We start from the raw sequence: 24,610 nt of genomic DNA, 5'->3' as shown, positions 1-24,610 counted from the left end.
AAATACTTTTTTGTATTTATCCCTCTTTGACCAAATATTATTATTTTTTTTGTAAACCAGTTGAAATAGACAAGGACCTGCCATTGTTTTGCATATAATAGTATTTATTTATTTATTGTGTATAAGTTTGCAGACATGTTGAGTTAAAGCCCGTCGGAATACAAACAGGAGCAGTAATCATAAAATATTATTAAGAGCTATTTACACAGACAGTTCAATATTCCCACTTTGTACAGAGATATTGAACGAGAACATACGGACCTATCCTGTAGCAAATTAGGTTCTAAGTAGCAAAGTATTAATCGAAAAATATAGTTGCAGCAGTACAGCAGCTGTGTTTTCTCATGAGCATTTCATTTCAGCTTTGCGTTGCTATTGTCTCTTTACATTTAAGCTACGGAAAAAACAACACCTTTGTGATACATGAACATTTTTACTGCCACATACTGCATTACGGTTTTGTAGCTGTTCTCGACTGTCAGTCTTATAGTGAAATTTCTGTAAACATACATTGGAATGTCAGTAAATTTGATTGGTTTTTGCAACAGTCTCTGATTTTTTTTTTTCAATCAAATGCACTGGTGATTATCTTATAGAGTAAGAGCACAAGTAAAACGGTCAATATTGCACATTAAAAACTACGAAATGAGACATTTTAAAAGCAAGAATATTTGGTGATTTGCAGTAACGGCTCTCATTTAAACAGCTTATTAATCACATTGTCGTTGTGAGTTACACGAATCCACTTCTTTATAGGTCAACAACATGCAACCAGACGTCACCACTGTAAGTTATTTCCTGTGATGGGGTTGAGTGAAACGTGGCAAAAACCTTTTCCTTTTACCAGGCCTTGTACCACTTAGCCTGTCACAGGACTACGGCAAGAACAAGAAGCTACATCTTCTAAGATAAAATATTTCACTTCTCTGCTCCATCAAAGAATTTCATTTTCTCAGAGTGCACAGAGTCTCTGAGTCGTTGAATTGATGAAGCCGTCTCACCTGAGATGGGCTCAGAAGAATCAAACACATGCGTGATTTGTTTAGTTATAACAATTGTTTCTTTGCCCTGACTTACTCCACTTGATGTTTCACTAACTAAGTGCCTCTCAAACACAGTTCTCTTGCCGCTTTGTGATTTTTCCACAGTCCACGATGCAGCTTCGTTAGCTTCAGATTCTAAAGAAAGGCCTTCGACTGACTGGATCTGGACAGGAGTTAGTAGCGTGGCGTGCTGAGCTTCCGGGGTTGCTTGTATGTTTGTTGTAATGACGTGTATTTTTCCAGATTCCAGTCGTAGCGTGTCCTCCGATGAAGATGAAACTCCAGATGACAGAATGGTGATTTTCTCAGGCAAGTTGGGCACCTCTGGGATCAGCTCAGTCCTCGTTGTGGAAGTAATGATGTTACTGTGCATTTCTCCAAGCCCAGCTACAGTATTTGGATCAGAGTATTTGACAGTTACCTTAGTTGGGGAAGATGAGGACAGACCAACATGCTCGCTTGTGACTGCAGAGCTAATATCAGCAAAGGCATCTGATGACTGGACAGAACCTGAGGGGCTTATTTCATCGTTGCCTGTTTCTCCAGATGGGCTGTTTTCATCCTTTTGATCGGCTTTTTCTGAAATCTTGGGTTGCTCTGATGGGGAGGACAGGCCGAACTTGGGGAATTTGAACCAGCCGGTCCTCTCAGGACTTTTGGTAGTCTCTTGTTTGGTAGTTATTTCTTTTGCCTCTAACTGCTTTCCAGTGGGTTCGTTTGTTTCATGAACTTCCTTAGACGTTTCAGGTTTGTCTTCGTCCACTTTTGGAACATCGAATTCAACATCAATAGTCTTGAGAATCTCACCAAATGTCAATATTGGTGATTTACTCTCTGCTTTCAGCTCAACTTTCAATCCCGATTCTTTATTCTCAGTGTCAACAGGGGAATATTCATCTTCTGGTTTAGGTTTTGAAAAACTTAACCTTGGCATTTTAAACGATGGCAGTTTGAATTTACTTGGAGACACATGACCCACACCATCAGTCTCTGTTTTTGCCGTTTCAGAACTCAACATAGTTTCTTTAGAAACATCTGTTTTAATATCAACACTCGGACCTTTTATGGTCACAGAAACATCCTCCTTTGTTCCATCAGTCTCAGGTCCTTCTGCCTTAGGTACTTCTGTGGTAACATCATAAGAGGCACTGCCAAATTTGGGCATTTTAAGTGTTGGCATTTTAAATTTTAACGGTGATCCTACAATGTCTTTTGAAGTAGCCTCAGCCTCAGAAGCTGTAATGTCCACATCAGTTGAAGTTTCTTTGACTTGAGCTTCAGAGAGTTTGATCTCTGCTTTAACTTCCGGCAGTTTGATGTCTACATCTTTCGTTGATGCATTTAAACCAACATCAAGTCCTTTTGCTTTTGGTTGTGAAATGCCAAACTTTTGCAATTTAAATGTTCCTCCTTGTCCATCCTGTCCTGCTTCAACCTCAGGCACTTTAATATCCATTTCAGGGTGTTTGACTTTTACTTCTCCCTCTGGAAAGGAAGCATCAACCCGTGGAAGCTCAGCACTTACTTCGGTTTCTTTACTGCTTGACTTTGAAAATGAAAATCTGGGCAGTGAAAATCTTGATTTTTTCAAATATGTATCAAGTTCTGCTGCCGGAGGCTCTTCCATGGCAACACATCCTGAAGATACTTCAACATCTGGTAAAGAGACTTCCACTTTGGCTTCTGGTGATAACACATCGCCTTTGGGTGTTTCAAGGTTGACATCAGCATCAGGGGCTTTACCACTTGTCCTTGAAAGTGAAAATTTAGGAAATGTCCAGTTTGGTCTCTTCAGCTTGGCTTCAGCCTCAACTGTTGGAGCATCAGGTAATGAAGCAGCTCCCTCAGCTTCTTTGTCCTCAGCCTTGGGTAGTTGGACTTCAGCTTTAGCTTCTGGTAATGTCACATCCATTTCTTTCTTTGACAAGCTTAATTCAGATCCTTCGGGCATTGAGATGCCAAATTTAGGTATTTTAAACTTGCTTCCAGATCCCCCAAGTTCACCTCCTTCAGCTTTTACATCTACAGATAAGCCTTCAGTGTCATAGCTGGCTTCTGTGTCAATTTTGATCTCTTCAGCTCCATCTATTTTGACACCTTTGTCCATATCCTTTTGAGTAGGAGCTCCCAATGTGGGTAATGTGATGGTTGGCAGTTTAAATTTTGATGGTGAGACTTCAACATTAACTGCTTGAGCTTCAATCTCAGGTGCCATAATTTCTACTTCGGCAGAGGGTTGTTTCATTTTAACATCCGGAAGTTGAACTTCAGCTTTGACTTCTGGGAGTACAACATCTTTGTCTTTCACTTTGGGCACTGTGATACCAAACTTTGGCATTTTAAACTTGCTTTCCTGACCATCTAATTCTATTTCACTATCTGATGGTTTCAACTCGATGTCAGGTTGTTTAACCTCCACGTTACCTTCTGAAAGAGAAACATCAACTTTAGGCAGACTGACGTCAACTTCAGGCTCTTTTGTACTTTGCTTTGAAAATGAAATTTTGGGTAAGGAAAACCTTGGCTTTTTCAGTTTTGCAGTAGTGTCTGCAGGTACTGACCCTTCTATTGAAAAGCTTGAAGTATCTTTGATGTCAACATCTGCCTTTGGTAGTGTAACATCAACTTTTGGGACATCAAGGTTAGTATCCTCGGTGGTCTTACTGCTTGCCTTTGAAAATGAAAATCTTGGCAATGTCCAGCTTGGCTTTTTCAATTTGGCATCGCCCTCTACCATTGGTGCCTGTGATATAGAAAAGGAACCTGTGGGCTCTTTGATTTCAATATCAGGAAGTTCAGCTTTGGCTTCTTGCAATTTTAAATCTTCACCATCCACTTTCAAGTCTTTGTCCATATCAGGTAATTCCACACTGACCTGTGGAGCAGAAGCTCCAAGTTTTGGTAATTTGAATGTTGGCATTTTAAATTTTGATGGTGATCCTTCAATATTGCTTGTCTGAAGATCAATTCCAGGAGCTCCCACTTCCCCTTTGATAGAAGCATCTTTTATTTCAGGGAGTTTGACTTCAACTTTTGCTTCCGGTAGTGACACATCTATACCTTTCTTTGATAAATTTAAATCAGTGTCAGGCCCTTTGGCTTGAGGCCCCGAAAATCCAAGACTTGGAAGTTTAAACTTGCTTCCTTTTCCTTCCAATCCAGTTTCTGTAGTTTTCACATCTATTGATGGACCTTCAATGTCAATGCTGGGTGCTGTAATTTCAACTGCAAGAACCTCCTCAGGAACCTTAATGTCAGCTCCATCTATTTTGATGCCTTTGTCCATATCAGGTACTTCTGCTGTTGCAGTTGGAGTGCTGACCCCAAACTTTGGAAGTTTGAATGTTGGCATTTTAAACTTTGATGGTGATCCTTCTTTATCCTTCATCTTCATCTCAGGTGCTTTAATTTCGACTTCAGCAGAAGGTTTTTTCAGTTCAACATCAGGGAGTTTGACTTCAGCTTTTCCTTCCGGCAGTGTCACGTCTACATCTTTCTTTGGGAAAGTTAAATCAATGTCAGGCCCTTTGATTTGAGGCCCCGAAAATCCAAGACTTGGAAGTTTAAACTTACTTCCTTTTCCTTCCAATCCAGTTTCTGTAGTTTTCACATCTACTGATGGACCTTCAATGTCGATGGTGGGTGCTGTAATTTCAACTGTGAGAACCTCCTCAGGAATCTTAATGTCAGCCCCATCTATTTTGATGCCTTTGTCCATATCAGGTATTTCTGCTGTTGCAGTTGGAGTGCTGACCCCAAACTTTGGAAGTTTGAATGTTGGCATTTTAAACTTTGATGGTGATCCTTCTTTATCCTTTATCTTCATCTCAGGTGCTTTAATTTCGACTTCAACAGAAGGTTTTTTCAGTTCAACATCAGGGAGTTTGACTTCAGCTTTTGCTTCCGGTAGTGTCACATCTACATCTTTCTTTGGTAAAGTTAAATCAATGTCAGGCCCTTTGATTTGAGGCCCGGAAAATCCAAGACTTGGAAGTTTAAACTTGCTTCCTTTTCCTTCCAGTTCAGTTCCTGTAGTTTTCACATCTACTGATGGACCTTCAGTGTCGATACTGGGTGATGTAATTTCAACTGTAAGAACCTCCTCAGGAACCTTAATGTCAGCTCCATCTATTTTGATGCCTTTGTCCATATCAGGTATTTCTGCTGTTGCAGTTGAAGTGCCGACCCCAAATTTTGGAAGTTTGAATGTTGGCATTTTAAACTTTGACGGTGATCCTTCTTTATCCTTTATCTTCATTTCAGGTGCTTTAATTTCGACTTCAGCAGAAGGTTTTTTCAGTTCAACATCAGGGAGTTTGACTTCAGCTTTTGCTTCTGGTAGTGTCACATCTACATCTTTCTTTGATAAATTTAAATCAATATCAGGCCCTTTGATTTGAGGCCCCGAAAACCCAAGACTTGGAAGTTTAAATTTGCTTCCTTTTCCTTCCAATCCAGTTCCTGTAGATTTCACATCTACTGATGGACCTTCAATGTCGATGGTGGGTGCTGTAATTTCAACTGTAAGAACTTCCTCAGGAATCTTAATGTCAGCTCCATCTATTTTGACATCTTTGTCCATATCAGGTATTTCTGCTGTTGCAGTTGGAGTGCTGACCCCAAACTTTGGAAATTTGAATGTTGGCATTTTAAACTTTGATGGTGATCCGTCTTTATCCTTTATCTTCATCTCAGGTGCTTTAATTTCAACTTCAGCAGAAGGTTTTTTCAGTTCAACATCAGGGAGTTTGACTTCAGCTTTTGCTTCTGGTAGTGTCACATCTACATCTTTCTTTGATAAATTTAAATCAATATCAGGCCCTTTGATTTGAGGCCCCGAAAACCCAAGACTTGGAAGTTTAAATTTGCTTCCTTTTCCTTCCAATCCAGTTCCTGTAGTTTTCACATCTACTGATGGACCTTCAATGTCGACGCTGGGTGCTGTAATTTCAACTGTAAGAACTTCCTCAGGAATCTTAATGTCAGCTCCATCTATTTTGACATCTTTGTCCATATCAGGTACTTCTGCTGTTGCAGTTGGAGAACTGACCCCAAATTTTGGAAATTTGAATGTTGGCATTTTAAACTTTGATGGTGATCCGTCTTTATCCTTTATCTTCATATCAGGTGCTTTAATTTCAACTTCAGCAGAAGGTTTTTTCAGTTCAACATCAGGGAGTTTGACTTCAGCTTTTGCTTCTGGTAGTGTCACATCTACATCTTTCTTTGATAAATTTAAATCAATATCAGGCCCTTTGATTTGAGGCCCCGAAAACCCAAGACTTGGAAGTTTAAATTTGCTTCCTTTTCCTTCCAATCCAGTTCCTGTAGTTTTCACATCTACTGATGGACCTTCAATGTCGACGCTGGGTGCTGTAATTTCAACTGTAAGAACTTCCTCAGGAATCTTAATGTCAGCTCCATCTATTTTGACATCTTTGTCCATATCAGGTATTTCTGCTGTTGCAGTTGGAGTGCTGACCCCAAACTTTGGAAATTTGAATGTTGGCATTTTAAACTTTGATGGTGATCCGTCTTTATCCTTTATCTTCATATCAGGTGCTTTAATTTCAACTTCAGCAGAAGGTTTTTTCAGTTCAACATCAGGGAGTTTGACTTCAGCTTTTGCTTCTGGTAGTGTCACATCTACATCTTTCTTTGATAAATTTAAATCAATATCAGGCCCTTTGATTTGAGGCCCCGAAAACCCAAGACTTGGAAGTTTAAATTTGCTTCCTTTTCCTTCCAATCCAGTTCCTGTAGTTTTCACATCTACTGATGGACCTTCAATGTCGATGGTGGGTGCTGTAATTTCAACTGTAAGAACTTCCTCAGGAATCTTAATGTCAGCTCCATCTATTTTGACATCTTTGTCCATATCAGGTATTTCTGCTGTTGCAGTTGGAGTGCTGACCCCAAACTTTGGAAATTTGAATGTTGGCATTTTAAACTTTGATGGTGATCCGTCTTTATCCTTTATCTTCATATCAGGTGCTTTAATTTCAACTTCAGCAGAAGGTTTTTTCAGTTCAACATCAGGGAGTTTGACTTCAGCTTTTGCTTCTGGTAGTGTCACATCTACATCTTTCTTTGATAAATTTAAATCAATATCAGGCCCTTTGATTTGAGGCCCCGAAAACCCAAGACTTGGAAGTTTAAATTTGCTTCCTTTTCCTTCCAATCCAGTTCCTGTAGTTTTCACATCTACTGATGGACCTTCAATGTCGACGCTGGGTGCTGTAATTTCAACTGTAAGAACTTCCTCAGGAATCTTAATGTCAGCTCCATCTATTTTGACATCTTTGTCCATATCAGGTACTTCTGCTGTTGCAGTTGGAGAACTGACCCCAAATTTTGGAAATTTGAATGTTGGCATTTTAAACTTTGATGGTGATCCGTCTTTATCCTTTATCTTCATATCAGGTGCTTTAATTTCAACTTCAGCAGAAGGTTTTTTCAGTTCAACATCAGGGAGTTTGACTTCAGCTTTTGCTTCTGGTAGTGTCACATCTACATCTTTCTTTGAAGAAGTTAAATCAATATCAGGCCCTTTGATTTGAGGCCCTGAAAACCCAAGACTTGGAAGTTTAAACTTGCTTCCTTTTCCTTCCAATCCAGTTCCTGTAGTTTTCACATCTACTGATGGACCTTCAATGTCGACGCTGGGTGCTGTAATTTCAACTGCAAGAACTTCCTCAGGAATCTTAATGTCAGCTCCATCTATTTTGACATCTTTGTCCATATCAGGTACTTCTGCTGTTGCAGTTGGAGTGCTGACCCCAAATTTTGGAAGTTTGAATGTTGGCATCTTAAACTTTGATGGTGATCCTTCTTTATCCTTCAACTTCATTTCAGGTGCTTTAATTTCAACTTCAGCAGAAGGTTTTTTCAGTTCAACATCAGGGAGTTTGACTTCAGCTTTTGCTTCTCGTAGTGTCACATCTACATCTTTCTTTGATAAGCCTAAATCTATTTCAGGGCCTGTTACCTTTGGCATTGTGATTCCAAACTTTGGCATTTTAAGTTTGCTTTCTTGCCCATCAACTTGTACTTCATATTCTGATGGTTTCATATCCGCTCTCTCCTCTTTCATTTCCACCTTTCCTTCTGGAATAGCAACATTCACATCCTGAAAATTGAGATCAACTTCTGGAGCCTTAACACTTGGCTTTGAAAAAGAAAATCTAGGCAAAGAAAACCTAGATTTTTTCTGTTTTGCATCAGCCTCAATATCTGCCTGTTGCTCTAACACAGCACCAGCCAGTGGCTCTTTGACTTCAATGTCTGGCATATCCACCTCAGCTTTAACTTGAGGAACAGGAAAATCTACATGTGGCACAGATTTGTGAATCTCAGCTCCATTGATTTCTATCTCTATATCTGATTCGGGTACATCAGCACTCATATGTGGTGCAGTGGCACCAAATTTGGGAAATTTGAAAGTTGGCAATTTAAATTTTGATGGTGATCCTTTCATACTGCTTAAGGCAGCATCATTGTCAGCAGCTTTAATTTCTCCTTTGACAGAAAGAACTTTTATGTCTGCACCAGGGAGACTGACATCTGCTTTGGCCTCTGGTAGTGTGATTTCCACATCTGTCTTTGCGGCTCCTTCAACTTTTACTTTTTCATGTTTTTCAAGTTTTACTTCTGAAAGTGTCACATCAACATCTTTCTTTGTGAAGTTTAAATCAATTTCAGGCCCTTTCACCTTTGGCATCGTGATCCCAAACTTTGGCATTTTGAACTTCCCTCCTTCCCGTTCAAGTTCAACATCAGTCTGCAAAGGTTTGATTTGCACTTCAGGTTTTTTAACTTCCACTTCTGTCTCTGGTATCAAAACTTCTGCTTTTCCAAGACTGACATTGATTTTAGAGGTGTTGGGGAATTTGAGCTCAGCTGCATTCTCTGGTAAAGTGATATCCGTTTCTTTCTTTAGTAAGCTTACATTTATTTCAGGCCCCTTGACTTGAGTTGAAGAAAGACTTAAACTTGGCTTTTTAAATTCTGAAGATGATCCTTCTGTGTCTTTAGCTGAAACTTCAAGCTCAGGAGCTTCAATTTCTACTTTCGCAGAAGGCGCTTTTAGTTCAACATCAGGGAGGTCGATGCCTGCTTTAGCTTCTGGTGTGAAATCTACATCTTTCTTCGAGATGCTAAAATCATATTCAGGGCCTTTCACTTTTGGCATTTTTATTCCAAACTTTGGCATTTTAAACTTCCCGCCATGTTTTTCGGCGTCATCTCCTTTAACCTCTGCATCAGTTTTAGGGGCTTCTGGAAGTTTGACTTCAACTTTAGCCTCTGGAACTTTTATCTTAGCATCTGGAGTTGAAACATCTACTTCTCCAACATCAACCCTTGGAAGTTTGACATCAGAGTCTTTCTTTGATAAGCTGATATCAATTTTAGGTCCTTTTACCTTTGGCCGAGAGAAACCTAGATGTGGCATTTTGAACTTACTTCCTTTCCCATCCTGTTCGGTTCCTTCTATCGAAGGACTTGCAACATCAATGCTGGAGGATTCAGTGTTAATTGCAGGTCCCTCTACTGAAATGTTAATGTCAGCTCCATCTTTTTTAACATCTTTGTCCATACCAAGTATTTCCACAGAGGTGTTAGTAGTTTCAGTTTCAAGTTTTGGTAGTTTGAATGTTGGCATCTTAAATTTGGATGGTGATCCTTCAACATCCTGGTGAACTGCAAACTCTGGAGCTTTGGCCTCTAGATTAAAAGCAGCTTCTGTACATTCAACATCAGGAAGTTTTACTGCTGCTTCAGCTTTGGGCGTTGTCATTGTGATATCTTTTTTTGATAAGCTTAAATCAATTTCAGGACCTTTTACTTTTGGCAGTGATATTCCAAATTTTGGCATTTTGAACTTGCTGCTCTTTCCATCAACATCGGGTGCTGTTGACTTCACATCAACAGTAGAACCCACAATATCAGTTTCTGCTGTTCCCATGTCAACTGCAACACCTTCTTCACCTGATTTCAGCTCTGTGTCTTTGATTTTAGTAGATACTTCAGCACTAATGTTTGGAGTTGCAGTCCCAAATCTGGGCATTTTGAAAGATGGCATTTTAAATTTTGATGGTGATCCCTCTGTATCCTTTTCAGCAACTTTAATTTCAGGAGCTTTAATTTCCACTTTAGCAGAGGATTCCTTTACTTCAACATCAGGGAGTTGGACTTTCCCTTTAGCTTCTGGTAGTGTCACATCCACAGCTTTCTTTGATACGTTTACATCAACTTCAGGGCCTTTTACTTTTGGCATAGCAATTCCCAACTTTGGCATTTTGAACTTGATTCCTTGTCCATCAGATTCACCTTCAGTCTTGACTTCCACTTCAGGTTTTTCTACTTCCATCTTTTGCTTTGGAATAGAAACATCTATGCTCCCGAGAGTAACATCATTTTCAGAAGCTTGTGGAAGTTGGACCTCAGTCTTAGCCTCTGGTAATTTGACATCTGCATCTCTCTTTGAAAAACTCAAATCAAATTCAGGGCTTTTCATTTTTGGCATTTTAATTCCAAATTTTGGCATCTTGAACTTACTTCCTTGCACATCAGTGTCAACTTCCAGCTCTAGAGGTTTTGTTTCCAGTTCAGGCTTTTTGACCTCCAACTTTTGCTCTGGCACAGAAACATCTGCACTACCTAGTGTAATGTCAGTCTCTGGGGCATTCCCAGGGCTGAGTTTGACCTCAGCCTTTGTCTCTGGGAGTGTGACAGCTACATCTTTCTTTGACAGGCTTAAATCGATTTTTGGTCCTTTCATCTTTGGTATGGAGATGCCAAGATTTGGCATTTTAAACTTGCTACCTTTTCCTTCTCCTTCAGGAGATTTTATGTCAACTCCATCGATGTTTATATCCTTATCTTGATCGGGAAGTTTTACATTGATGTCTGGAGTTATTGCTCCAAATCTGGGCTGTTTAACTCCGTGTTCTTTAGCTTCAACATCTTTTACTTCACCGTGGATGTCTGGAAGTACGATGTCAGACTTTGGTTTTGCATCCAGGTGAACATCAACACCTGTAAGCTTAATCCCACCATCGTTTTTGGCTGGTGAACCATCTACTGAATCAATATATTCAATGCCATCGATTTCGGGTATTTTGACATCAGACACAGCTCCCCCAATCTGTACATTGGCCTTCCTTGTTTCATTTTTTGACATATTTACATCTTGGCATGTAAGGATTTCTTCTTTTGCTTCACCTTTTTTCTCTGAGACTTTTTGTTTTGGCAAATGAATTCCAATGTCTGGAATTCTTATGTCTGGTTTTGCTATCCCAATGCTTGGCATTGTTATTTTTGCCTTCTTTGATTTTTTATCTGATTCTTTAAGGATTGTGGATTCATATTCAAAGTTGGCACTCTCTGTGCCATGTGTCTGTTTTGCCTGAAAAATGAATGTTTCTTGTGCAGTTTCTTTTCCAGGTATGATAATATCTTCTCTTTTGTAGGTCTCAGTTTTAATCTCCTTCTCGCTTTCATCTGACTTTGTTTTGTGCTCCTTTTGAAATTTTTCAAAATTTGCTCTGGTCTCTGTTAAAAGTTCCTCTGAGATTAGATCAGTAGATGTGATGTTTGGTAGTTTGACTGTATTCTTGGAGCTTTGTGGAGAGGCAGTTATGTCAAACTTCCTGAAGTGTGTCTCATGTTTTGTTTTGGTATCAACAACTTTAGTTGGAGTTTTCACTGATATTCTTTGTGCATTTGCATCTATCACAGTAATTTCTTCGGGAATAGGCACCCCAGATGTATCGACTTTAGGCAGCTTAAATCCAGGCAGTTTTGAAACAGCCTCTTTCACACTGTCAACGTCAATTGACAGTTGTACAGCTTCAGCTTGGATGTCTTCATGTTGTCCTCTAAAAACTGCCTTCGGCTCTTTAATTCCTTTGGCTGTGGGCCTCCTAGACCTGTCCTCCATACCTGGAATCACAATGTCTTCACGTTTGGGAAGCTGTGCGCTCCTTGACAGTCTCTCATAAGGATCTTCCTTGACTTCTGTACTCTTAGTTATGAATGGCTCAATTTTAGTTGTGAATTCTTGAACATTTACGTTCATTTTTTGTATCGTTTCCTCATTATCAATGTCACCTAAACCTATTTTAGGCAGTTTGAATCCCGTTTCTTGTTTTTGTTTGCCTTTCTTTGATTTTTGTTCACTTTTCTTTGGAGATTTCTGCATAAATGCAACATCAGATACATCAAGTTCCACCTTAGGTACATTAATTTCCATTTTTGATGTTGTTGTTGAGATAATTTGGGTGTTGGTGTCCAGTGCAGGTTGATCTCCCAGTAGTTTTGTAGGTGACTCAAAGCTTTGGATGGCATCTGACTTTTCAGTTTCGGGTTGATCTGCTATTTCAAAACTTGCACCCAGTGTCTTGAGCCTTTTTGGTGAGGCTTTTGCATCCTTCTTGTGTGATTTGTCCTTCCCGAGGAGTTTCATTTTTAACTCAGACCTTTCTTTCTTCTTTTTCTTGCCATCAGGGGACTTGACACCAGAGGGCGTTTCTGGATCCGCCAGTGCCACAGTTAGATCGGCTGTTTTCAATGTGCTATCAATAGTAATGAGTTCCACCTTGTGTTGACCAGTTTGAGCTTCATGAAAGTCATCCATTACTTTCAGATCTTCTGTCACAAAGACTTGTGGTATTTCTTCTGAGGGGCTTTCAAGGCACTCAGGTGAAAGCATATCTGATGTCTGATGAGTGTCACCACTGATCTGGCCCGTTGTTGGTGCATCTGTTTCCTGGTCTTCAGATGAACTTATGCGGCCTCTCCTTTTCAGAGCAGGGAGCTTCATTTTATGCCTCTTCTTGCCTTTGAGAGCATCTTGAGATTTTATAGGTGACTCAGTATCACTTGTCGTTGGGCTAAGCTCAAGTTTCCTCTGCTCATCAGCCTCTGAGGAACTGTGAGATCTTGTAAAACGTGATTTTCGTCCTTTTCCAAAGGAGGAGAACTTGGGCCATGAAATGCGGGCATCCCCACGTCTCTTGGTTTTCCCTTGCTCCCTCATCTCTGGAGCATAGAGCTCTTCCTCCTGTGAAGCACCAGAAATATAAAATGTCAGTTTTAGCCCCAAGAGTGACCGTCACAAAAAATTTGAGAAGACAACTTGAAAACGGTTACAGGGATGATGTCAGATCCAATCGCTGCTTCAGTCTCTGCGATGTCTGGTTTGCGTTTCAAGCAGAGCTTTACTTTGTAGGCCTGAGCGTGCTCCAGAATTTGAATGGCATCCTCGTATGACACGTTGTCAAAATACACAGTGGCACTAAGAAGCTGATCGCCTGAATAAACAGAAGAAAAATATTTCAGTTATTGTGTATTGACAAAAGGAATTACAGCAGGGGTGTCAAACTCATTTTAGTCCTGGGGCCACATACAGCCCAATTTCATCTCAAGTGGGCCAGACCAGTAACATAATGGCACAATAACCAATATATGACTTTCTTGCAATTTTGTCACATTGCTGCCATGTAAAGTTTAGTCCTGGGACTATATTGCGAATAGCAGTTACTCTTTTAGAAAAATTGCAGTTTATGTCTTCTATGTAATTTTTGCACTTTGCAGATGTATCCCATAGGCCAGATTGGACACCAGTGAATTAGAGGGGTTCATTAATTTCACATGTTTAACTCAGATTAATTAGAGCTCTTACTTTTCACTTTACTGGAAAACTGAACTCTCTAATTTAGTTCATTTTCTTACATTTCAGGGCATCCTGAGATTTTATAGGTGACTTTTCTAGCTTACCTTCTTTCAGTTTCAAACTTTTTGACGCAGGTGACTCTGGCACCACTTGCTTAATGAAGATTCCGTCTTTCCCTCCGCCACCATAAACGAGACCCTCTGCACATCCATCTTTGGCTGTTTTCACAATCACCTCAGACTCAGGGCTGTGAACCTCCTGTCAAATAAAAAAGGGACAGTCATTTTACCTTTAGCTGTATTGTGCTCTGCTGCAGCACAGCCTGAAGGGATTCACACAAACAGTGCAGAGAGGAGAAGGTGGGAACGTCTCACCTTTAGTTTACTCATCTTTGGAGTCGAGCGCTTTTCAAACATGGACCCAAGCCCAGACTTTTTACTTTTCTTTCCACTCCCACTCTTGAGGTTTGGGTCATGCTCTACTTCACACTAACATCAAAATAAGAACACATTTAATACTTAATGTTATAAACACGAGGATAACACACTGTATAAACGATAAACAAACTCCTATATTGTACTAATACATCTTAGACTGAAAACTTGAAATAAACCATTAGAATACAAGTTGATGCAGTTGATAAACTTTATTTCATTCATTTGACATAGAGCGTTTAATTAAATAATCATTTGTGAATTATTTATATTTGTCCCAAAAACAGACATCAAAATAAATCAGATCAAATGTGTCTTCACATTGAGAGGAAACGAACCAGGCAGATGGTGATAATTAAATAACTCTAGACTTTAATTAAGTCATTTTAGTAACTTATGAAACGATTTAACCACACCACTGTTTGGCAGACAGTTTACAACAACAAACACTGAATAGTTTTGTTGTTAGTAGTTACTGTAAGGCTGTGAAGAAGGAAAACCAACCAACACAACATCCATCAAATGTTTAGTTTTAAAGGTGTGGACAAGTAGATGAGCATTTATTTCCAAGTAGCTTCCGAAGAGACGTCACAGCTTCCTTTAATGACATATTTTTCTCAGCATTTGTGTACTGTGATTATGATTTCAAAATAACAGATGTTATTAATTTTCTTCTGTTGAAGAAGCCCGTGATTAAGTGATATCTGGTAAAACAGCTTGTGGAATTGATGAGTATGATTTAAAGTGGCTAAAGTGGCTTTTATGCTATATAATTTCACTGCTTCAGTCCAATAACGGTCTTCTTCAGTTTCACTACCTAGTTTTAGTCATGTAATGTAATTTTTTTGACATGCATCTTTCTCCGTTAAGCCAAATCTACTCGTGCTTATTTTTCTAATTTAATTTTATGTATGGCCTGAGCAGCACAGATTGTTTAATCACATCAGATGGTTTACTGCTGCTGCTGCATCCGATGAAATAACCCAGGTTATGATTTGATCTTTGAATATTAGCTTGATTCTTGATGGTGTTTTAATTGGAAATAAGCACACAGCATGTCCAGCTGCTTGTTTATGGCGTCTGTGTAACATTGCGGTGTGTTTGATGCACCTCACTGTCGGCGTATTTCTCCGTTTCAGGATACTCCTCGACGGGCGATGAGCCTTGTGGCCGTGGTCTCTCCCCCTCTGTGAACTGGGACGGTTCATCACATGTCTGCATGGATGCAAGGTCGATCAACATGAGGTAAAAAACATTTTTGTGACTTTTTTTTTAAGCTTAAACAGCATCTCCTCCTCTTCAGCTGCATACAAACATGTTTTGTTAAAACTCGTGTAGCTGTTGCCAGCAGCTTGAACAAAAGGTACAAAGAAATCTGGATCACAAGGAGTGTGATAACACCTTGCTATCCAAAGGCAGCACTGACTGGGTGTTTGGCTGTTTGGCATTTAATAATTGTCACGTTAGTGGTGTGTTTCCAGGATGGCAATGCTGGCCAGTATAAAAAATAGTTCCCTTACTAAAACCTAGAGGATTAACCCTAATAACTCTGATGGTTTCAATCTAGTGATAGCATCATAACATGTGAGTCTCAGGTGTGCACCACCCACTGATGTTCCAAATAAAAACCTAAACTCAGCTGACAAGCGAGTGTATAACACTATTATCTAAAATGAACTAAAATTATAAATAGTAGTGGAGTTATGGAAATAAATGCTGGCCAGAAAGGATTAATTCTAACAAATGCTGGTATAAGATTTTAGTTGACTAATGTTTATAAATAAATCTTCAGTGACTGATATAGAGCTGAGATGGAAAGACTTAAAATAAAACTTAAATTTGATTTTCAGTCACTCACTGAATCGTCTTCTGTAGCCGCCTCTGGTCCCCTGAGCCTCCGACCAGCTCCTGTTCACAAAAACAAAACGGCATAAAAAACCAAAATAACATCTTCAATAACAACGTCTGTGTCATTCCTCCATGTCCTGGACATGCAAGTAAACAGTGTTATCTCTTAAATGCGTTGTGCTCTGATAACTAGATAAATGGAAAATTGCATTAGGATATTTTAGTCGTCAAAAATATTTGTCGCAGGAAACTTTTCATTAAGGCATCTGACCAGCTCTCACATATAACAGTACAGTGTTTACTCAGCAACATTAAGTATGCAAATATTTAAATGCATATTGTATAAAAACCAAGTTAGCTCTGTTTGAATGAAAGACGGCCACAGAAAATCATAGCCTGGTGTTAATCTACTTTTGCGTTTGCAATAAGACTTCCACCCAGTCTGAGGCCTGGCTGTTGTTTTCTGTCTCGGAGACACCGGAGCCGATCATGAGACTATTTAGAGTTCTTCCTGGCAATAATTCCCTTCGGAGACCTGCTGCCTCCTTTGTCTGTTAAGTGATCCACGGTATTGATCCAGAGATTAGACTGTGCAGCCTCTCAGCGCAGCCCCTCACCGCTGCCAAAAAGGGAAAGTCTTGACTCCAGGTGAATCTGGATAGATTATTATTATTATTATTATTATTGTTACCTGCTCTGATACCCAACCTCTGTTTAATTCGATTCCACTTTAAAGTCCCCCTTTTATTCCGGTCATTTTCATAAGTTCATTGTGTAAGGATTACACACGGATATTGTTCATTTAATCGTCGTTTCAAATGCTTTAAGTAGGCAGATTAGTGTTAAATAAGGCTTGGAGAAATAGAATAACATCATTATGATCTATACACATCTCCACATTTTTAGTGGCTTTAGAGCCTCTTTTGATAAAAGCTTTAATTTATGAGGAGGCCACTGCTCAACAGTCGTTATACTTTCAATAGAAATTACGATTGAATAAGTGCGAATAAATTTCCTTTTTTTTTTTGTCTATTGATGCATCACTGACAAATTGTAGGACTGAACTGCAAACTTAACAAACCACTAAACCCCTCAACTCATTTTATAGCATGTATACCACCCTTATGAGTGCTGGATGAAGAGGATCAGTGAGTCCTTTCACAGTAAGCGTGTATAAAACTATTTCAGATAACCACCCTGAATTTATTTAAAAGCCTTAACTTTATTTTGGCAAAGCAGAATTTAATGTTTAGACTTTTCAGTTAAACCTCTAAAATTAAATTAAGTAAATTAAAAAGACATGAAACATGCACATTATTTGGGCAATTTACACAATAGCACCGTATACCTTCTCAGCTCACCCCTCCCACTGTCTTACAGTAATGTATGTCATGTGAAGAGCTCTTACTGTGTAAGTGCATTAGAAGGCAGTCGAATCAACATGGCTTAAAAACTTCCTATGGTATCAGGGTGTGTTCTTGCCTCAAGGCTGATACTTTAAAACAGTTCAGAAGACATTACAAGTCTCCTGTTTAAGACTGATAATAAAATATAAAACACAACAATGCATCACAGACCCACATTCTTTTGACACCAAAAGAAAAAAACAGAAAGAGTCACTCCGAGTGAACACATCTCAGTCTAGAGAAGTTGAGAAACAATAATCATAAAAGTCTTAAAGTGTAAGAATCCTTACTGCACTTTCCGCCTCTTTCAGATGTATGTTTATTTTAGAGCTCATTCTGTGGAGTCAAACCGCTCACCTACCTGCTGCTGTTTGTTTCAACCCCTGGAAGGAAAACGACGTGTTAATAAGACGTTGTCCAAACTGCCCTTAAGCATTCCTGTTGCGAGTGTGGCTGCCAAAGTGGCCAAAGTGATTTGTTCAGTCTGAGATGGACAAAGGAGGCGGGACGCTTTTTGGTTGCAGTCATACCTTGCCTGAAGTTGTGTCACTCCCAAACTGAGTTAAGTGTTTTCTTAAAGACCTCATGATCACTTTGGTTTAGAGATTTAACTCTTTAACGCCACATGTTCCCTCACACATTCACATTTAACTCTGATTAACCCTCCCTACATTTTATTATAACATTTAATCAGTTTAAGACCATTTTAAACAACTTCTTGTAATCTTAAATTCCCATTAAAGATACAAAACCCCTTATTTTTAAGCTTATGGTGATATTACCTATAATGTAATGTCTGCGCAAAAACAAATGTAGTACTTTTGATTGTCAAAGTCCAATTAGAAGTAATGAGTGAAGAGTTATTTAATAGATTCTGGAGAACTTTAAGGAGCACAGTGCACCATGTCATTAATCATGCGGAACTTTAAGCCTTGATTTAATTTAGGCAAGTAGGTTACGTACACATTTTCACTGTATAGTTGTCATAAATGGACAAATTAGCCACAGAGACCAAAACTTGTACCAGGTTGTAAACGTGTTTATTTCTGCTGACATTTTAACATGGACGTCTGTGGGGATTGACTCCCTTTTGAAACCAGCTTCTAGTGGACATTAGAGGAGCTACACATTTTGCACTACATTTCCCTTTTTTTTTGTCCCAACCTGAAATAACATCTATTGAACCCATAGCCATGAAACTGTTGTAGATCCATTTAGATTATGGGGTTTCCACCGATACAAGGCTCTCTGTATCAACTGGACAGTCCATTAATCCATCGGGGGCATTTTCTTTTTAACAAATTCAACTCTACAGCGCGAGAGTTGGCTTTGTATGACTACTACGCTTTTACTCTTATGTCCATCACCACATAAAGCCCCGCCCAGACAGCTTGATTGACCTGACAGATCTGTGCCGAAGCATAATCAGTTCCCAACAAGAGAGACTCCAGACCAACTTTCCACCACAGACATTTGTGGGTAGGGGACATTTGTCTGGCTTTTAGGCTAATATTTACACAAAGAGAAAGCTGTTATAAGTGGTGCACAAATGCTGCGGTTAAATACCTTTTAGTGGTTGTTTAGTGCTTGTCTGGAATCTTTTAAATTGACTGTTATGTCATCATAAAGCTGGCCCAAATGATGTCATTTAACCCGGCAGATCTTCCAAATCGAAATTCTCGCAATTAAAACTTTGCAGCCGGTGAAACTTCAGGCTAGCTTCCAGGCTACAAAGGTTCACTTTGTCCAAAACTTTGTTTGTGACCGAGGATTAACATAACTAATGACATTTCCATCAGCCTCGGGTGTACCTTGTGTTTAGAGCTAATTGGCGAATGTTAGCATTCGAACAGGCTAAGCTAAGATGGTAAAACTGCTGCATGAAGGTGAAGTTAAGACTGCAATCTCATGTAGCTGTATCACTTTAGGCGTCAATCCTCTTGCATGCATATTAATTAATAGTGTTTCGTAAAATGCAAACAGGTCAAAGTTCGCCTTGCAGATAAAGAAGTTTCAAACAGGTTAGATGGAGCAAACTAAGAAACATGAAGTAGTTTGATGTTGAACAAAGAAAGGTTTTTCTGTCTGGTGAAAAGTAAAACTTTTGCTTTGAAACGCCCCAGTACACATCAATAGTCTGCTTTAGTTGTGGAGTCTGAAGGAAGTTAAACTGAACAGATTTAGATTCATTGAATTAAGCGGAGCGCCTGGTTCCTCGGGGCTGAAAAGTGTCATGTGCCATGTCTCCTCGTCACACACAGCGACTGTAAAAGTGAACGGTGGCGTCCGAGTGTGTGCGGTGAGCTTTATGGGGGATTTAGGCCCTCACTGAAATGACTGCGTGTTGTATTCCTCATATTATTGACCACTTAATGCAGGCATTTGTCCAGTATTCCTGTCCCGACTATTGGTCTGCCACTCGTTGAGACTCCTTTCTCAAATATTTGTCATGTGGGCGATGCAAAGGTCCTGATAGCAACTCTCTCTTATGATTAAAAATGTCAAAATAAAATATGTTACTGTTATCAAAAGTTATCATAGATTGTAAATATTCAAAGCGCTGCTGCCAAATGCTCTAATTTGACTTTGACTGTAATTTCACTGCAGGACAAGCTGCTGAAGTCTTCTGGTGCAGATCCTGCATGATTCATAGATATGGGTGTAGCTTATCTGGTAGCACTTGGTCTCAGATGCCAACAAACTTAGCAACTGTTGCGTCTGTGTGCATTCAAACTCCACAAATTCAGATCATAAAATAAAAAAGCTGCAATTCTATAAAATAAATTCTACCCTTGCATTAGTTGAGTGTCCTCAGCTCATCTCTTACATAATCACCTTCCGCTCCAGTTTGCGTTTCCTGTTTAAAAGCACCTGAAGGCTCCCTGAAGCGCCCCTCTCTCCGCTAAACTAATATAATGTAATACAGCTCGTTATTTGTGCTCTTAGACTCGGATTCTGCTCGTTTTTGTGTGTGCGCTGCAGATGGACACAAGCTCCTTTCACTGGGAGACAGTTTGCTTGGATCCAATTCATAATGAGATTTGAGTGAAGCGAGGGGGAGAAGAAAAACTGAATTAGATTTTCTGCATGGATTATATGAACATGAGACTGCAAGGGCGCATGCTTTCAATCTATTAATCTGCTGCAAAACTTACAGCGAGTTTCATCACAGCTCTGGAATCTTAATCAGGCCGCGTTCCCACGACATGCAGCTACAGCAAAAACACTGAGGCGAGGCACGGCGTTAGATTAAATAGAGCACTACTCAGTGTTTGTTTTGAACTCAGATTTTAACACGAGGTTTTGATTGAGTTTGTTTTCTGAAGTTTCTGGTTGAAATGTTAATTAGAATAAGGTTAGTTAAGGTAGAAAAAGGCTTTATTGATGGCCCAGGAGAAATTTTGATATTTTTAGCTGCAGGGCAAGACAAAAAAATCATACGATAATATAAATATATGTTGGATTTTACTGAATTGTGTTTTAAAACTTGATATCTTGCAATTTGTAGTTCCATACTTAGTCTGGTTGTCCTGTAAGTATCTTAAAATGGTACAAAAATAAGTCTGAATGAGAAACAAAATCATGCCTCTACTACCATGCACCCCTTCTGCTGTACTGCAGCTACAAAATGGGGCAAGTTGATCTGACTGCAGATGAATTTTATGATATTAGAATGAAATAACACAACAGGGATAAAAGCTTTTTCAAATGCGTATAAGAAAATCTAAATTATAAATCAGCTGAGACTCCCGGGCCTGTGGGCCTGTGTGTTGACAGGATGGACTCAGATTCAGCTTCATACTGATTAAATATGAATTAATGCGCAGCATTAAAGCAACCACTGTTAAATTTTTGTTGTTCGTATCAAGTCACTGGAGTCCCAACTTGTTCGACCACTGCCAGTTAGTGAAATAAGGAAGAAATAAATGAATTACAACCAGGCTAATGCTCCAAGCTACAAACTAATGCACAGGTCAACTCAGGAGTGACAGCAGCCACACGTATAAACTATTCAAGGGAAGTAAAAATTGATCCCAGGGAAGGATTTGTCCGACTGAGCCTGATGGTCTGTAATGGATCTGCTTCAAGGCTCCACTGTTGAGCAAATCAGCCACCTGTCTGGATCTCTTCCTAGTTTCCCTCTCTCTCTTCACCACTCTTTTATTCCCTCTCTCTGACCTTGAGCGTCTCCTGAAGCTTCTCAGAGCTCGGATTTAATTAAAAGTGACAGCCGAGGTAAATGAGGAGAGTTGTAGGAAATGGAAAAGAGCAGATTATAAACAAAAGAAACAACTGGCTTATTTTTACATCAAGCATCAACCTTAACATCCGGCAACGTGATGTAATAAAATCCTTAATCTAATTTGTCCATTAATCCCAAACACAGCTTTGTTCTTGTCACCTTTTTTTAAAACTCCATCTCCCTCCATCTCACTATATCATCCGTCATGTTAGTGATGCAGCGACTTCTTTAGCTCATTTTATTACCGTCATCATTTATAAGAACACCCGCCGCAAAGAAGAATGATTCCATTGTGTAATAACTCTTACATAGCTGCTGATGCACCAGAAGACTGAATGAATCATGCAGTATTTCCTGCAGAATTATTTAAAAATCGTCTTCAAAACAACCTTAAAACCCAGTATGCAGTTCGTACGTTCATCATGATAAACAGCAACACATCTGCTTTTTCTCCGCGTCATTTTAAGATTACAGGCAAACATTTTACTTAAACTACTGTACATACATTTGGTCTACGCCCTGAATTGTTATCACTTTTTGTTTTCCTCAGCATAATTTGAAGATTAGAGGCATCATTTTTCAGTTAGACTGCAGTACTTAAATTTGGTCTGCCTCCAGATATGAGATCAAATTTGCAATCACGTTAAGCATTTTTTGAGAATCTGCTTTGCCCTAAACTCATCTCCGTCTGGTTTATTTAAGCCTTGACATAATATAAATTAAGTCAGACAGTGTGATTTGGAGGATATGCATTGCACAAGTTAAAAACACTGCAGAAAAACTAATAAAACGTTATAGATAGTGGCTCTCCTCTCTTCCACATAAAACCTGGAGCTTTAAAGTTTAAATCTGTTGTTTTTCTTTATGCCAGTGTAGATATTGTTAATTTTTGGGATTCATTTCCACACTTGAGTAGGATTGTTTATTATTTTTTTTATCTCCGCCCTCAATAAGTTAATCTCCTGCTGCTATTTTTGCAATTTGCTGAACTGCGTCAGTAACCCAGGTCTGTTTTCCTTTCAGCCCTTGCTTCAAACGCACAGCTGCGAGGAAGGAGCCGCCTGACATCCCCGATGATGACATCTTCAAACACTCCCCTGCACTCTGCAGACACACCCAGCAGCTCTCACTGCAGGTCAGCAGCACCACTCACATCAGCACCGGCCGCCTGGCGCTCTCACACTCTCTCTGTTCCCCGTTCTCCCGTCACAAACAGAATCTCTCACACACTGCACTACTGAACCCTGCTGCTGAATCGGTGAATTGCTCAGTCGGGTGAAACCGCACAGACAAAGTCACGTAGAGGTAAAAAAACACATCGTAGAGGTAAAGAGAGTGATGCCCACCCGTCCCTGACGAGGCAGCGTGCCAGTTGGGGAAGGCCAGGTGGAAACAGTCGCACATGATGATGATGATGCGATGGTGGCGGCAGCAACAGCGGAGACGAGGTCCTGGGAAATCAGACGGGACGGAGGGAGGGACGGTGGTGGAGGGTTAGGCAGGTGCTACTGCTGCTGCTGCTGCTTCTTCTTCTTCTTTCCCCCTGCCTCGTCCTTGATTTGCCTGTGTGCGCAGCGATGGGATGATTTGCAGAAATAACCAGAGAGAGGAGAGAGATAGGGAGCTCGATGCTGCCGTCTCAGAGCTGTCCACCAAGTGAAGGAAACTCCCTCGCCTGCCCCGTAAACATGGACCTCCAGCGCAGCACACTAACTTAATTATGGGAGGAGCTGCCCCCCCCCCACTCCCCAACAAACAGAGACTCATCCCTCAGTTCTCCTTCCACCCCTCCTCCTCCTCTTCCTCTTCTTCTTTTCTCTTTTAGTCATTGATTGGCCTAATCTGACAAGGACAATCACAATGTCAGCTTCAGTCTCCGGCAGTGATGGGAGGGGGTGATACAGTTTGTTGACTTGGAGCCATAATTCAATTTGTCACTGTGTACATTTAGTTTAAAACCACCTCATTGTGCTCTGGACAGACTAAAGCAACATGTTAGAGTTCAGCCACAATGTGTCATGATGGCCTGGCGGGCTGATAAACTTTGGTTTCGAGGTCACAAGAAGCAAACAAGCGGTCAGTTTTATTAACAACGCTGATTTCTCAATGTCATGTTTTGGTTCTGGCGATACGGAAGTCACAGTTTAATGTGAGGCAACCAGTCTGTAGTACAGCCACACACACACACACACAAAAAAAATGACAAATAGAAGCCAGAGGTTTGTGCTCAAATGGCAAAGAACTGAAGGAGACTCTGAAAAAAAATATTGTGTCATTAATTATAGATGCTAATGTAGAACAGCAGAAAGAATCGACCCGAGAGGAAAGCTGAGGTTGTCAAATTAAAACAAACCGTGTTGTTGTGCAGTTCACTTTAGCACAATGTATAGATTCACTTCATTAATTAATTAATTAACTGGTTGAGTGACAGGAAAATAATTTAGAGCAAGAATTTCTTCTCTGATTTCGGCTTCTAAAATGTGATTCCTAAATGTTACTTCATTGTAAATTTTATACTCGATTTGGACGGTTTCTCACTCACTCCGATCAGGTTAAAGGTTTTACGTTTGGCTTTGGAAATTTCGTACATTTTCTAAGCTAAAGAACAGTATCACATAAGTAAATAACATTTACCACAAGTACTGAGCAACCACTAACCATTTTTTTTCATGGCTTTCTCTCACCTGTAATTTCTTTGTTGGTCTGGAGTCTCTCCGTTGGGAACGGATTTTGCCCCTGCAAAGATCTGCCGGGTCCATCAAATCGTTTGGGCAGGGTTTTATGTGGTGATGGACAATGTCAATCTTGTCATCCGAGTGCAGAGGAGTTGAATTTGCAACAAAATGTCTCTGATTGGTTGGAGGACTATTGACTATAGAGAGCCGAAGTCCCCCCCCTTCCGATTGCCTCCATGGGACCTATCTTTCGAAAAAATATGAGCGGCAGTCTATGGCGAAAGA

General features: G+C 39.9%; 1 protein-coding gene across 1 annotated transcript; it reads right to left on the bottom strand.

The window, feature by feature from the left end:
- Positions 1–101: 101 nt before the first annotated feature.
- On the bottom strand, positions 102–23,054 carry LOC311505568 (uncharacterized protein; the record flags this gene model as incomplete). The annotated part of the gene is made up of 7 exons (XM_084569204.1): positions 102–13,107; positions 13,197–13,357; positions 13,824–13,977; positions 14,094–14,207; positions 15,264–15,368; positions 16,012–16,061; positions 22,997–23,054. 7 exons carry the CDS (start codon positions 23,052–23,054, stop codon positions 919–921), a joined length of 12,831 nt encoding a protein of 4,276 aa, XP_084425330.1. The 3' UTR covers positions 102–918.
- Between the last annotated feature and the right edge of the window lie 1,556 nt (positions 23,055–24,610).

Source organism: Chelon labrosus (genome assembly GCF_963514085.1).
Source record: "Chelon labrosus genome assembly, chromosome: 20".
NCBI lineage: Eukaryota > Metazoa > Chordata > Actinopteri > Mugiliformes > Mugilidae > Chelon > Chelon labrosus.
This window is presented reverse-complemented; position numbering and strand designations above follow the sequence as displayed.